The 13,546-nt window shown below is 45.5% G+C and overlaps 1 protein-coding gene and 1 long non-coding RNA gene across 2 annotated transcripts; one reads left to right on the top strand and one right to left on the bottom strand.

Moving 5' to 3' along the window:
- Positions 1–804: 804 nt before the first annotated feature.
- LOC115178115 (cysteine-rich protein 2-binding protein) lies at positions 805–8,236 on the bottom strand. Its single transcript, XM_029739148.1, has 11 exons — positions 7,989–8,236; positions 6,898–7,183; positions 6,452–6,573; positions 6,033–6,154; positions 5,607–5,788; positions 4,798–5,223; positions 3,895–4,502; positions 3,504–3,637; positions 2,824–2,999; positions 2,294–2,484; positions 805–1,382 (listed from the first exon to the last, which is right to left on the bottom strand). Exons 2-11 carry the CDS (start codon positions 7,154–7,156, stop codon positions 1,209–1,211), a joined length of 2,394 nt encoding a protein of 797 aa, XP_029595008.1. The 5' UTR covers positions 7,157–7,183; positions 7,989–8,236; the 3' UTR covers positions 805–1,208.
- LOC115178116 (uncharacterized) lies at positions 5,692–6,288 on the top strand. The gene is made up of 2 exons (XR_003872554.1): positions 5,692–5,800; positions 6,047–6,288. It is a non-coding gene; the product is annotated as an uncharacterized LOC115178116 (long non-coding RNA).
- Positions 8,237–13,546: the final 5,310 nt, after the last annotated feature.

Genomic DNA, 13,546 nt, shown 5'->3' with positions numbered 1-13,546 from the left:
TTTGGCAGCAATTACAGCTTGGAATCTTTCTGGGTAAGTCTCTAAGAGCTTTGCACACCTGCATTGTACAATATTTTCCCATTATTCTTTATACAAGTCTTCAAGCTCTGTTAAATTGGTTGTTGGTCATTGCAAGACAACCATTTAAGGCTTGCCAAAGATTTTCAAGCATATCTAAGTCAAAACTGTAACTCTGCCATTCAGGAAGATTCACTCTCTTCTTGGTAAGCAACTTCAGTGTAGATTTGGCCTTGTGTTTTAGCTTATTGTCCTGCTGAAAGGTAAATTCATCTCCCAGTGTCTGGTGGAAAGCAGACTGAACCAAGTTTTTCCTCTAGGATTTTACCTTTAGCTTCATTCCATTTTTTTTTCTTTCTTGAAACTCCCAAGTCTGTAATACCCATAACATGATGCAGCCACCACTATGCTTAAAAATATGGAGAGTGCTACTCAGTCATGTATTGGATTTGCCCCAAACATAATACTTTGTATTCAGGACAAAAAAATGTATTGCTTTGCCACATTTTTTGCAGTATACTTTTTTATTCTGTACAGGCATCCTTTTCACTGTCAATTGCGTTAGTATTATGGAGTAAAAGTACTGTAATATCTAAACTGTTCACCCAATATGGATGACAATACCCTCATATTAAAGCTGACAGTCTACACTTTAACCTCAGTCATTGTATCATTTCAAATCCAAAGTGCTGGAGTACAGAACCAAAACAACAAAGAATTTGTCACTGTCCAAATACTTTTGGATCTCACTGTACAGTATATTCCAGCAAGCAAATGAAGACAGAATTTGCAATGGGAGTGATTTTTTCTTTATATAATTGCCACTTGGGCCGCAGAATTATTCAGAAATGCAAGTGTACAAAATTACAATAAAACATCGTCCTTCAGTCTTTTCTGTGGATCAACAAAAATACACCTCACCATAGGTTCTCACAAATATAATGACCACAAAGAAACGGTGTAACATAAAATGGATACACTGAATAGCACAGGCATTTCCAGATGTATTTTTTCCTCCTTCTGACTGGTTGCCTGTATAGAAATATAAACACTACAACAGACAAAGCTCCACAGACAACGACAATGACTAGTACACTCAATATGGCTACCAGTTCACCAATGGAACGTCAACTTACATGGGAATGTCCATTCTAGTAATTATATTTCTATGGCCTGTCCCGTTTCCTGTCTCACCGCCGTAGCCGCAGGAAGAAGGCGTGTCGGCACTCCTTGCTGTCCAGCGGGTAGTATTTGTCGTAAAAGTCCAAGATGTACTCCTCAGTCTTGAAGCCAAACTTCTGGTACAGCAGCATGGCGGGGTTACTGGCCGAAACGTGTAGAGTGACGTCTTTTCCCATGCAGGTCTGTGGGGGAAAGAGAACCTTGCTTGAAAAGACATCTTCCCTTTTTTCAACCACTTAACCTGTGCTGTTGTAGATCGATCCAAACAATTTAAATGACTTGCATGGTTATTTATTTATAGTTATTTCTAGCAGTCTCGAGCTGACTCGACAAATTCTAATGTAGCCGTTGGGTCAAGTTAGTCCCTCGTTTAAAAAGCACTAACCACCAGTACAGTGACTTTACAGTGTACAAAACACCTTCCTAATATTGAGTTGCACCCCCTTTTGCCCTCAGAACAACCTCAATTTGTCAGGGCATGGACTCTTCGAGGTGTTGAAAGTGTTCCACAGGGATGCTGGCCCATGTCGACTTCAATGCTTCAATGTTGTGTCAAGTTGGCAGAATGTCCTTCGGGTGGTGGACCATTCTTGACACACATGGGAAACTGTTGAGTGTGAAAAACCCAGCAGCATTGCAGTTCTTGACAGACTCAAATCGGTGCGCCTGGCACCTACTACCATACCCCATTCAAAGGCTATAATATTTTTGTCTTGCCCATTCCCCCTCTGAATGGCACACATACACAATCAATGTCATAATTGTCTCAAGGCTTAAAAATTATTCCTTAACCTGTCTCCTCCTCTTCATCTACACTGATTGAAGTAGATTTAACAGGTGACATCCTTAAGGGATCATAGCTTTCAACTGGTCAATCTGTCATAGAAAGAGCAGGTGTTCCTAATATTTTGTACACTGTCTATTACAATGACGTGTATATGATGGCAATATGGCTCTATACAATGTGGCTTAGAGACTATTAAAGCTGCACTTCACCACTTTATGTAGACGCTAGTATAGTGCCCCTTTAATTGCTGCTTGCAACTGTAGTATTGTTGTTTTTATAATCATTATTATGATTTTGTTACCATACCTGAATGAGATGGTAGATCATGAATGTAGCGATCCCAGCCCTCCTCCACTCGGGATGCACCAGCAGGAAGGAGATGTAGGCCTCGTTGTACTTCACATCCGGCACCATGAACCCAAAGCCGATCACCACCTTCTTATAAAGGACCACTACGCTGAAGTCTGGGTACTGGAGACACTCAGAGAGATCCACGCCTGATAGGAGAGCCAGAGAGAAAATCAGCCATCAATCTAAAACTGAGGGAAATATGCCTCAACCCCAAATGAATGGAAAAGATAAGCACTGACTAAAATCAGGAAATTAGATGGTGCTCATCTTTTCCATTCATTTGGAATTGAGGCATATAGCTGGATCTACACAACGGATGGCATGGAATATAACGACACTAGCATACTTTTGAGGTCTGGAACATCTGACAGACTTACATTTCTTTTAATTAAATGTCCCTTTTAAGTTCCCAGTCTGACATGTAAAAATTCTCAAGTAAAATAAAAAAGAAAAATGTGGTAGTATGGCCCTGTTCAGTCTCCTACCTGGCCAGAAGATGTCGTGGCACATGGAGTTAACGGAGGGGATGTGGTTGGGCCGGACGTAACAGTAGTCGATGGGGGCCTCTGGCTTGGGGACCCAGCAGGGGTCCTTCCTGTGGGGGTAGGCACGGATCTCCGCCAACAGCTTCAGCTTCATAGGCTTGTTCTCGTAGTCCCTCCTGGTGATGGATTCATTAGTGCACACCATAGCAAAACGTTTTGCAATGGAAAACATTTCGCAACCAAAACGAGTTTCTTATTGGAGAAGTTCAAATAGTCACTCTCTGTTTCAGTCCATTTTTTTCGGTTTGGTGTCTAGTGAACATAACCAAGGAGATGGGATAGAAAATAAATGCCATGAATAGAGCCAACATGATTTCTTAATTTGTGTGTCAGAGAGGAATGACTATTCTTCACAATGTATTTCAATCTGAATGTAACAAAGATATTGGCCACGTTCAGGAGGGCTACATACTGCACGTAACAGATAAAAACGGCATGAATTGAGCCACAATAATATTGATTCCTTCCATGCTGTGATTGTTATACCTCACCTTGAGTATCAGGGTTTAATTACAGGTTAATGTCATAGGTCAGTTGGTCACAAATGTCTCTTACCATATTAGGGGTATAAAGGCTGCATGTGGTGTGCCTCATGAAGGAGGTAAGGGCGTGTGGCATACCTTATGAATGGTTTGAGGGTGCGGGAGGTGTACGGGCTCTTGATGCCTTGGTCTACGCTGGCGTCAGAGCCCATGAGGCGGTGCCAGAAGGACACTGTGGGCTGGTGGTACCCTCTTCTGCTGGACACCGTTGTCTAAAGGGATCAAATGCATTCCATAGACGTGTGATTGAAGCAAAAGACGTATCACGCATGTGATGTAATGTGTTTGGAAATATTCACACCATTCCTCTCGTTCGTGACCACTCATAACAAATCGGAATTTCATCATAAATGCCACATAGCAGAGTTTTTATCCAAAGCGACCAACAGTACAGAGAGTGCATACATTTGTGTATGTGTGTGATCTGTGCACAAATTTGACACCTGTGCTTGTGGTAGTGAAGGTGTACCTGGAAGCGGTCGAGGATTCGGAGGTCCTGGCTGGTGGTGCGGTACTTCCCCGCGCCGGAGCCCTCGTAGCGGCCCTGTCCCCCCTCCTGGGCCCCGTACAACCCTCCCACCAGACTGAGGGTGGCGCTAACCGCCTGGTCGATGTCCAGCAGGGGGAGTCCTCTCTGGCGCTTGGCCTTCCTCACCAGTAGCTTCCTGTGCAGGCGCTTGGCCTGCGCAGTCACCGCCAGCGCTTGCGGACAAGCCTCCAGGCGCCGCAGCAGCACACGCTCCTCATACAGGCTGAGGTGGGCAAACCGGGGCTCTGTAGGGGGGGAACCCTTCCCCTTCTCTGTTAAGGCCCCCCTCCTCCTCTCCCCACCACCCCGCGCCCCCCTGGCCACATTGGATTGGCCTTCGCCGTGCCCCCGCCTCTCGTCGTCTTCATCATCCCGGCCGCGGCCCTCCTCGTCGTCACTCTCTGCTTCCTGCTTGATGTGCGCCCCTGCCACCCCAGGCCGCAGCTTCTTGCGAACGACAAGGGCGCCAGTGCCCAGAGACATACTGGGTGAGGGGATGTACTCGATACCGGGATCGATGACGCCTTCGCCGTCCAGCTCCTCGTCATCTGGAGTTTCAAATCATAAAGGGGAAATATTAACGATACATTCTGTGAGATTTCCAGCCATTCACTGATCATTTCAACTAATTAAATACTACTTTTGAGTCATTAATTCCTATAGCACTACAGACAGATACTGTATATCATAGAAATCAATTGATAATGGCATGGCATGCACCTCGGAATATTGCTTCATTGTTGACGTTCATTGTGGAATTAAATGCTATCAGACACCATTTCTCATCTTACCTTTTCTATCTAGACTAAAAACTCCAATATCAAGGGGACCCCGACTTCTTACCGTGAAAGAGCGCCATCGGTGGCATGACGTCAGGGATGAGGTCAGCCTCCGACAGCAGGCTGGGCGTGGCTGAGTGGGAGGCGGGGGTGCCGGGTGCAGAGAAGTCTGGAGAGGGCGACGGCGAGGGACTGGTGAGTGGCGTTCGGTCCGATGAGCTCATTGAGGAGAAGTCCACCACCTCGCCTTTCTCCAGGACCAAGTCGGGTCGCCGCCCGCCGCCACGGCCGCTGAACTTGACAGGCGTGGAGGAGGCGCTGTGATCCATGTAACCCGCCGCCTCCTTCTGCGCCCGCCGGATGTCCTTAGCCTCGTGGGTGCGTGAGCGCTTTTCTTTCAGTTGCATGGCGCTTTCCACCGGATTCCGGCCCACGCGCTTCCGTAAGCCTTCCACCGTGATGATGGGGTCCAGGGTTGGCTTGGAGGCGGCTGAGAAAGTAACAAACGCCAGCTAAGCAAATTGTTAAACAAAAAGGGCTCTAAATGCTCAATCAAAAACACATGCATGTACAGTCGCCTGGAGGGGTGAATTTATTTTATACAACAGTAGCTGGTTAGCCCTCAAAAACAGGTAAGTGATTCACACAACAGACTTTGCACAATTCTGCAAACTGCTTAGGGTTAACTACCTCTAACAATAGAAGTGTGAATTTATCCCTGTCATTTTTAAAGTCATATCCCCCCTTGACTTTTCCTAAATAAGTCTATTTAACACACTGACGTTAATATCATTTCTTTATCACAAAATAATCCTTTGGTTGTGTCTGAAAATTTGAAAACTTAAGGTTATTTATGAGTGTTCTGCAGTTCACCTTTAGACTTTAAGGAGGCCACTGAGGACTTGTCTCCATCTGGGCGCAGGGTGGGTGGACGGTTCTGCACCAGCTTCCACCAGCCCGGCTCGCCAAACTCCTGGGCCCCTGAGCGGAAGAACGTGGGGCTCCCCACCGACAAACAGCCCGCCACCGTGCTCCACCACGTGGAAGTCTTCTTTCTGCAGGTGAAGGTGAGGCGTCAAAAACACTAACCATTTACAAAATACTAGACTTGAAAAGAATAATTAAAACATAGCTCTTCTTTCCACAAAGTTTGGTTCAAGTTCCAAATCTGTCCGCTCTTGATATTCTGATAATTGACTTAACGATTATCAGGTTTTCTGTTTACATTTTTAGGGTTGTATGCAAACTTCTCAAAACCTTACCAACTGACAACCAAATTAATGTTGTTCTCTTTCTAACCTGGTGCCCAGTAGGAAGGTCCAGTGTCTGCCAATAAAAGCACAGATGTCCTCCTTCCATCTAAAGTAGCCTTGACGCCCCGTGCCCTCCAACGAAAGGTTGTACATGGCCAACATAACCACCTGAAATAAAACAGAAAACACAACGAACTGCAATGAAACCAGGAAAATAAAATATGACATTTGTTCAGTACTCATTTCAGAGTGCTGTTGCCCAGAACAAATATAATCACTGAAATAAAGTCTACAGCAATATACCATACTTTGCAATTTTATACTTGTTCATACTGTAGATAAGGATCTTGCCCCATGTTTTTATTAAGGTGTTCATTCCTCTTTTGATCCTGTTCACGTTCTTATTATCTTATGTAAGCTGCACTACAAATCAGTTCTTTATTGTAAACACTGTGGCCCATATACCTGTTGCCAGGTGAGTCTCATCCTCTCAAAGGTCTCCTTGACATCTTCTGTACAGTCATAGCAGGTGAACTTGAAGAAGTTGTCTCCTTTCAGGTAGCTGGGTTGCTCTCCGTGCAGCTGTGCTGAATGGTGGGGATGAGAATAAAAAGACCGCTAAGAGACAAGGCATTCTGTTCATTTCATTCTCAATCTTTATTTGAAAAGCATGTACGGTGCAAATTTAGAGAGAAAAGCTGCAGCCCATTTTAATATCTATGGATGGACAGATAAGGCCAACCCCACTGAAATTACTGAGGAAATAACTGCGCAAAATATACTCTGTCCAAATCGTTGTGATTTGCAATTGTTATGTGATATCGAGAAACAACGACGCCCCGTCACAGGGAGAGGTCGCTCTCCCTCCCTGCTTTTGGTGCGCCCCTGGGGCTGCCTGGCCTTCCTCTCACCGATGGGGATCCACTTGTGGCACTTGTCGCAGTAGAAGGCCATGTCCTCGTTCCAGCCACCCTCGGCGTCCTCCCCCAGATCGCTGTTGAGCGAGTCACCGCTCTGGTCGTGCGAGAGATCCACCGAGGCTTGGTCTTCTGACTCCACGATGAGCAGCGTCTCACCCTCCACCTCACCCTCCTCCAGCCCCTCCGAGGCAGAGGTGCACATGGCCTCATCTTCCACTTGGCCCCTCTGCTCACCACCGCTTTCCATCATCACCAGGTGGAGTCAGACAGTCTAATCCTGTGCAGAGAGTCAAGAGTCCCAATTGTGTAAGGACATCATAACATTACCTACTACCTAACTAAACACTATGTATAGCCTACCTTTAGGGAACTAACTGCATGCTACGCATAGGCCTACATGTTTTTCAAAACCAGTGACAATCAATAGCTATCCAGAAGGGTGGCAATGGCTTCTGCAGTGTCAGCTAGTTTACTTTTCCTCCAAACCTGTAATTGATAAATCATTGGCCAGAGAATCTACAAAAACGTCTCTTGTAAAAGTCATGGGTCCCATTTGCATAAAGACAGCCCAGCTTGAAAGAAAACCATGGTGTACTACGTCGCTTTATCAATATTCTAAAACGAACATTAGCCATAGCTACACTACATGTCGCTACATAACAATTGTGAAGGCTGTTGTCAAAGTAGTTGTTGTTATGCCTGTGGTTGGTCGGAGCCCTACTGCCCTGATTCTCTCCTGTCGCGCTCTGCCTTGAGCTCCTTGGTCAGACTTTGTTGCTCGAGCACTCGCAGATTCTCTCTCTGTCTAAAAGTATGGCTAGATGTGCTGTTGCTAGCTAGCTACCGTTAGCATCTGCATGCTTTTCTGCTAGCAGACAGCTAACTCTAGTGTTAGCTAACGTCGGCTAAGCAAAAGGTAACGTTTCGTCCGACAACTTTCTCAATGTAGCTAGCTAAGTTGCAACGGACTTTTGCATGGGAAACACTGTACCCTACTATGACACATGGCTAGTTAGCTAACGTTATCTGGGAATTGAAGCGTACAGTAATTGAGCTGGTCCGCAGGCGAGCTAATTGTTTACCTCTTGGTCCCAGTTTTGCTTGAGATGCACTCCTGCAACGGTGCTCACCGTAAGTATCTCAGAAACGCCGAGTACAACTTTAGAGGTTGTATACATAGCTAGCTATCTAGTATTGCATGTAGTTTGGAGACACAGGGAATTGCTAAACTAGGAGTTGGATAACGTTAGCACAGGACATCTCAGAAATGTGTGGATGAGTTTAGGCTGTAGAGTAGAGTACCGAGCAGGGTACCGACTGTGGAGACAGTAGAACAAATCGATGAAATCAACTTTGTAAACAATTATGCAATTCATAATAGTAATAATAATTTGCTAATTTTCTGGACATAAAACACGAATTAAATAATGTAAAACATACAAAATGTGTTTAAAGTCTAAAATATAAGTGGCTAAATGAGATGCATACAAAGCTCTCCCTCGCCCTCCATTTGGCAAATCTGACCATAATTCCTGCTTACAAGCAAAAACTAAAGTAGGAAGCACCGGTGACTAGATCAATAAAAAAGTGGTCAGATGAAGCAGATAGTAAGCTACAGGACTGTTTTGCTAGCCCATACTCGAATATGTTCCAGGATTCCTGCAATGGCATTGAGGAGTACACCATATCTGTCATTGGCTTCATCAAAAAGCACATTGATGACGTCGTCCCCACAATGACGTACGTACATACCCCAACCAGAAGCTATGAATTACAGGAAGCATCCACACTGAGCTACAAGCTAGAGCTGTCGCTTTCAAGGAGCGGGTCTCTAACCCGGAAGCTTATAAGAATTCCCTCTATGCCCTCCGATGAACCATCAAACAGGCAAAGCATCAATACAGGACTAAGATCGAGTCGTACTACACCGGCTCTGATGCTTGTCGAATGTGGCAAGGCCTGCAAACCATTACAGAGTACAAAGGGAAGCACAGCAGAGAGCTGCCCAGTGACACGAGCCTACCGGATGAGCTAAACTACTTCTATGCTCGCTTCGAGGCAAATAACACTGAAACATGCATGAGAGCACCAGCTGTACCGGAGACTGTGTGATCACGTTCTCCGCAGCCGATGTGAGTAAGACCTTTAGACAGGTCAACATTCACAAGGCCGCAGGGCCAGATGGATTACCAGGACGTGTACTGCGAGCATGCGCTGACCAACTAGCAAGTGTCTTCACTCACATTTTCAACCTCTCCCTGTCCGAGTCTGTAATACCAACATGTTTCAAGCAGACCACCATAGTCCCTGTGCCCAAGAACACAAAGGCAACCTGCCTAAATGACTACCGACCCGTAGCACTCACATCCGTAGCCATGAAGTGCTTTGAAAGGTTGGTAATGGCTCACATCAACACCATTATCCCAGAAACCCTAGACCCACTCCAATTTGCATACCGCCCAAACAGATCCACAGATGATGCAGTCTCTATTACACTCCACACTTCTCTTTCCCACCTGGACAAGAGGAACACTTATGTGAGAATGCTATTCATTGACTATAGCTCCGCGTTCAACACCATAGTACCCTCAAAGCTCCTCACTAAGCTAAGGACCCTGGGACTAAACACCCCCCTCTGCAACTGGATCCTGGTCTTCCTGACGGGCCGCCCCCAGGTGGTGAGGGTAGGTAGCAACACAGCCGCCACGCTGATCGTCAACACTGGAGCTCCCCAGGGGTGCGTGCTCAGTCCCCTCCTGTACTCGCTGTTCACCCATGACTGCATGGCCAGGCATGACTCCAACACCATCATTAAGTTTGCAGATTTCAAATTTGATCCACACTGGACACTGATGTATATACAAAATATTTTATTCAAGGAAAATGCTCTCAACCATTTTACTTTGTAGTCTTTGTAGTTGTAAATATTTGATGCAAGGCAAATTGTTAATATTTGTTCATTGTGCTGTTTGACACTTTCAGGGTACAGAAGGTGATAAGGCAGATACCTTTCATCTGTGTTATCGTTCTATCACTTAAAAATAAAGACACACATCCTGAGATGTAGTTGAAATCTGCTAAAATTATATTGCCTGTTTTGGTTAATTGTTTTTGCTATGATAGTCATGGCATGCAACTGCCAACCCACTCATTTGTCAATGACAAACGGTGGCATCCCGACTGGCATCACTACAGTCCCTGGTTCGAATCCAGGCTGTATCACACCCTACACCGTGATTAGGAGTCCCATAGGGCAGCGCACAATTGCCCTAGCGTTAACTGACTTGCCTAGTTAAATGTAAAAAGAAAATCCTGGTCTGTTTGTGATATTGGGATCTCAAACATTTGTTTGCTCATTCATACAACCCAACAACATACAAAGCCAGGGACAGGCAGCATTCAGTAAGTTAAACTCAGTTCAACTTGCTGAATAACTACTGTAAGCAGGTAGGAGAAAGCCTTGTAAAGCTTTGAATAGTCATCCATTGAAACTAAAGACGTGTTGCTCCTCTGGGACTGCCGTGCAGAGGAAATACCATGCTGCGCAAATACGCAATAGATTGTACTTCACCGAGTTCGCACTATATAGATCAACTAGATTTTCTGTGATAGAATCAACATTATCAGACCCTTTTCAATGCAACAAACCAAAACAAATCTAACTTTCCATGATTGAGTCTGTGATTTTGATGTAGGCGGAGCCAGAGCGCAAAAGAGAAGCATTATATTGGCTGTGTAGCCCACGTCCTTCAATCACCCGGAAGTGAATGCTCTTTTCAGATCAGAGCGCACAAGCCGCCTGTGTGCACATTTGTTGATATTCTTTGCTAGTTAGCGAGTTTTATTAGCCCAGTTATAGATACATATTGGTCAGCAATGGGGAGTTACTGCTTCCTACAAGAGCACCAAACGTATAGGCTATATTTCAAGCTGCCTATGAAAAGCCAGTCAGATAATCGTCTTCTTCTGAAGTTTAACGACAGTTGGCATCCAATTTGTTGCATTACCTCCACCTACTAGAGTCGATTACAACTCCCTTATACTTTGCTTGAAAAATAAAAATGGTATAAATAAATACCCTACCATTTAACACTACACTCACTAATTTCAAAATTATATAAAATTGAATTAACACCACCCTACTCCACTAATTAAATGTATTTATTCCTACCTCATGCAATCATCCTGAAAGGATGGGTCATCACCACTTAACACACCCTGTAACTCTTGATGTCAAGTCTCGAACACCCAAATAGCTCTCTGCAGCTGCCACCACAACCTCAATTTTCTGCGACTTCCATTCCATCCCTGCAATACAGTTGATAACCATTTCTATAAATCCAATCTTACTGAAACGTATCACTTTTTGGCCTATCCCTCTGTACTGGTATATCTCTACTACTCTCACCACTTCTCCCCCTTAACCCATTTTCCTCTATTTTCTTCACTGCCTCAGCATATGACAACTTCTGCACTACTCTAACCCTGGAAACCTCAACCTGCCTCTCTCGCACGGGACATTTCCGATCCCCAGCTTCACGGGCACCCCTACAATTAACACATTCCACTACTTTCCCCAATACTACACATTCCTTTATCTCACGCCCTTCTGCACACCTTGGACCCTCCCTCCTACACACTGCTGCCACATGCCCATAAGCTTGACACCTGTAACATCGTAAAGTATTCAGGACATACATTCCTACATGATAACTTATATATCGTAACTTCACTTTGTCAGGTAAAGACAACTTCAAAACTCAAAAGAACCGACAATGACTCTTCTGTTTCTCCCCTCTCGCCACCCTGTCTGCATCGCACCAAACGACGAGCATCACATACACCGGGAATCTTTCCCCTCAGCTGGTCAACTTGTATATTTACTGCTACCCCAGTTATCACTCCTTTCATTGGTGCCCTTTTCTTGCGAGCGAAACAATGAACTTTTCTTGCCCCCATTTATTTTACTCCGAGCACCTTCTCTCTCTGACCAACAGAAACACAAACAGTTATCCCTAGACCACTTCTAATTACCCTCACCGATTCCACATTACCCAACTCTTTTTTTTCACCCACCATGAAACCACAAATGGATCAGCCAAAAGAATTAACTTTTTCCATAAACTTCACTCCTACTGTCACAGACTCATCTTTTTCCTGACCCTTGGTGCACACCTCGTTCTCCGATAACTTCACCCTCATTCACTTCCATTTCTCCTCCTGTCTTCAGCTCCCTCTGCTTACACTTTCTACCATTCTTTTTTAACAAATCATCTCCCTTTTTTCCACCATTTTGTATCCGATTCAAGCTCACCCTCTCCTTCCCTCTCTGACCTCCTCTCCTTTTACCTCCATTTTCCAAGTATACAGTTGTGCCCAAAAGTTTTGAGAATGACACAAGTATTACTTTTCACAAAGTCTGCTGCCTCAGTTTGTATGATGGCAATTTGCATATACTCCAGAATGTTATGAAGAGTGATCAGATGAATTGCAATTAATTGCAAAGTCCCCCTTTGCCATGCAAATGATCTGAATCCCAAAACACATTTCCACTGCATTTCAGCACTGCCACAAAAGGACCAGCTGACTTCATGTCAGTGATTCTCTCGTTAAAACAGGTGTAAGTGTTGACAAGGACAAGGCTGGAGATCACTCTGTCATGCTGATTGTGTTCGAATAACAGACTGGAAGCTTCAAAAGGAGGGTGGTGCTTGGAATCATTTTGCTTCCTCTGTCAATCATGGTTACCTGCAAGGAAACACGTGCCGTCATCATTGCTTTGCACAAAAAGGGCTTCACAGGCAAGGATATTGCTGCCAGTAAGATTGCACCTAAATCAACCATTTATTGGATCAAGAACTTCAAGGAGAGCGGTTCAATTGTTGTGAAGAAGGCTTCAGGGCACCCAAGAAAGTCCAGCAAGCGCCAGGACCGTCTCCTAAAGTTGATTCAGCTGCGGGATCGGGGCACCACCAGTACAGAGCTTGCTCAGGAATGGCAGCCGGCAGGGCATCTCCGGCGCGGCTCACTCTTGGTTTGCGTCCTACCTGACAGGTCGCTCCTACCAGGTGGTGTGGCGAGAATCCGTCTCCGCACCACGTGCTCTCACCACTGGTGTCCCCCAGGGCTCAGTTCTAGGCCCTCTCCTATTCTCGCTATACACCAAGTCACTTGGCTCTGTCATATCCTCACATGGTCTCTCCTATCATTGCTATGCAGACGACACACAATTCATCTTCTCCTTTCCCCCTTCTGATAACCAGGTGGCAAATCGCATCTCTGCATGTCTGGCAGACATATCAGTGTGGATGACGGATCACCACCTCAAGCTGAACCTCGGCAAGACGGAGCTGCTCTTCCTCCCGGGGAAGGACTGCCCGTTCCATGATCTCGCCATCACGGTTGACAACTCCATTGTGTCCTCCTCCCAGAGTGCTAAGAGCCTTGGCGTGACCCTGGACAACACCCTGTCGGTGACCCAATCCTGTAGGTTCATGCTCCACAACATTCGCAGAGTATGACCCTGCCTCACACAGGAAGCAGCGCAGGTCCTAATCCAGGCACTTGTCATCTCCCGTCTGGATTACTGCAACTCGCTGTTGGCGGGGCTCCCTGCCTGTGCCATTAAACCCCTACAACT

The sequence above is a fragment of the Salmo trutta genome, chromosome 38 (assembly GCF_901001165.1).
Source record: "Salmo trutta chromosome 38, fSalTru1.1, whole genome shotgun sequence".
Classification (NCBI taxonomy): Eukaryota; Metazoa; Chordata; class Actinopteri; order Salmoniformes; family Salmonidae; genus Salmo; species Salmo trutta.
Note: the sequence above shows the minus strand (reverse complement) of the source record. Positions and strands in the feature narration are given on the sequence as shown.

Bases quoted from the DNA above. Each gene is read 5' to 3' on its own strand.
- LOC115178115 (XM_029739148.1), bottom strand. From the start codon at position 7,156: ATGATGGAAAGCGGTGGTGAGCAGAGGGGCCAAGTGGAAGATGAGGCC. The intron at 6,155-6,451 runs GTATATGGGCCA...GTTTTATTTCAG, and splicing joins TGAGACTCACCTGGCAACAG to GTGGTTATGTTGGCCATGTA. The intron at 3,638-3,894 runs GTACACCTTCAC...TGATCCCTTTAG, and splicing joins GAATCCTCGACCGCTTCCAG to ACAACGGTGTCCAGCAGAAG.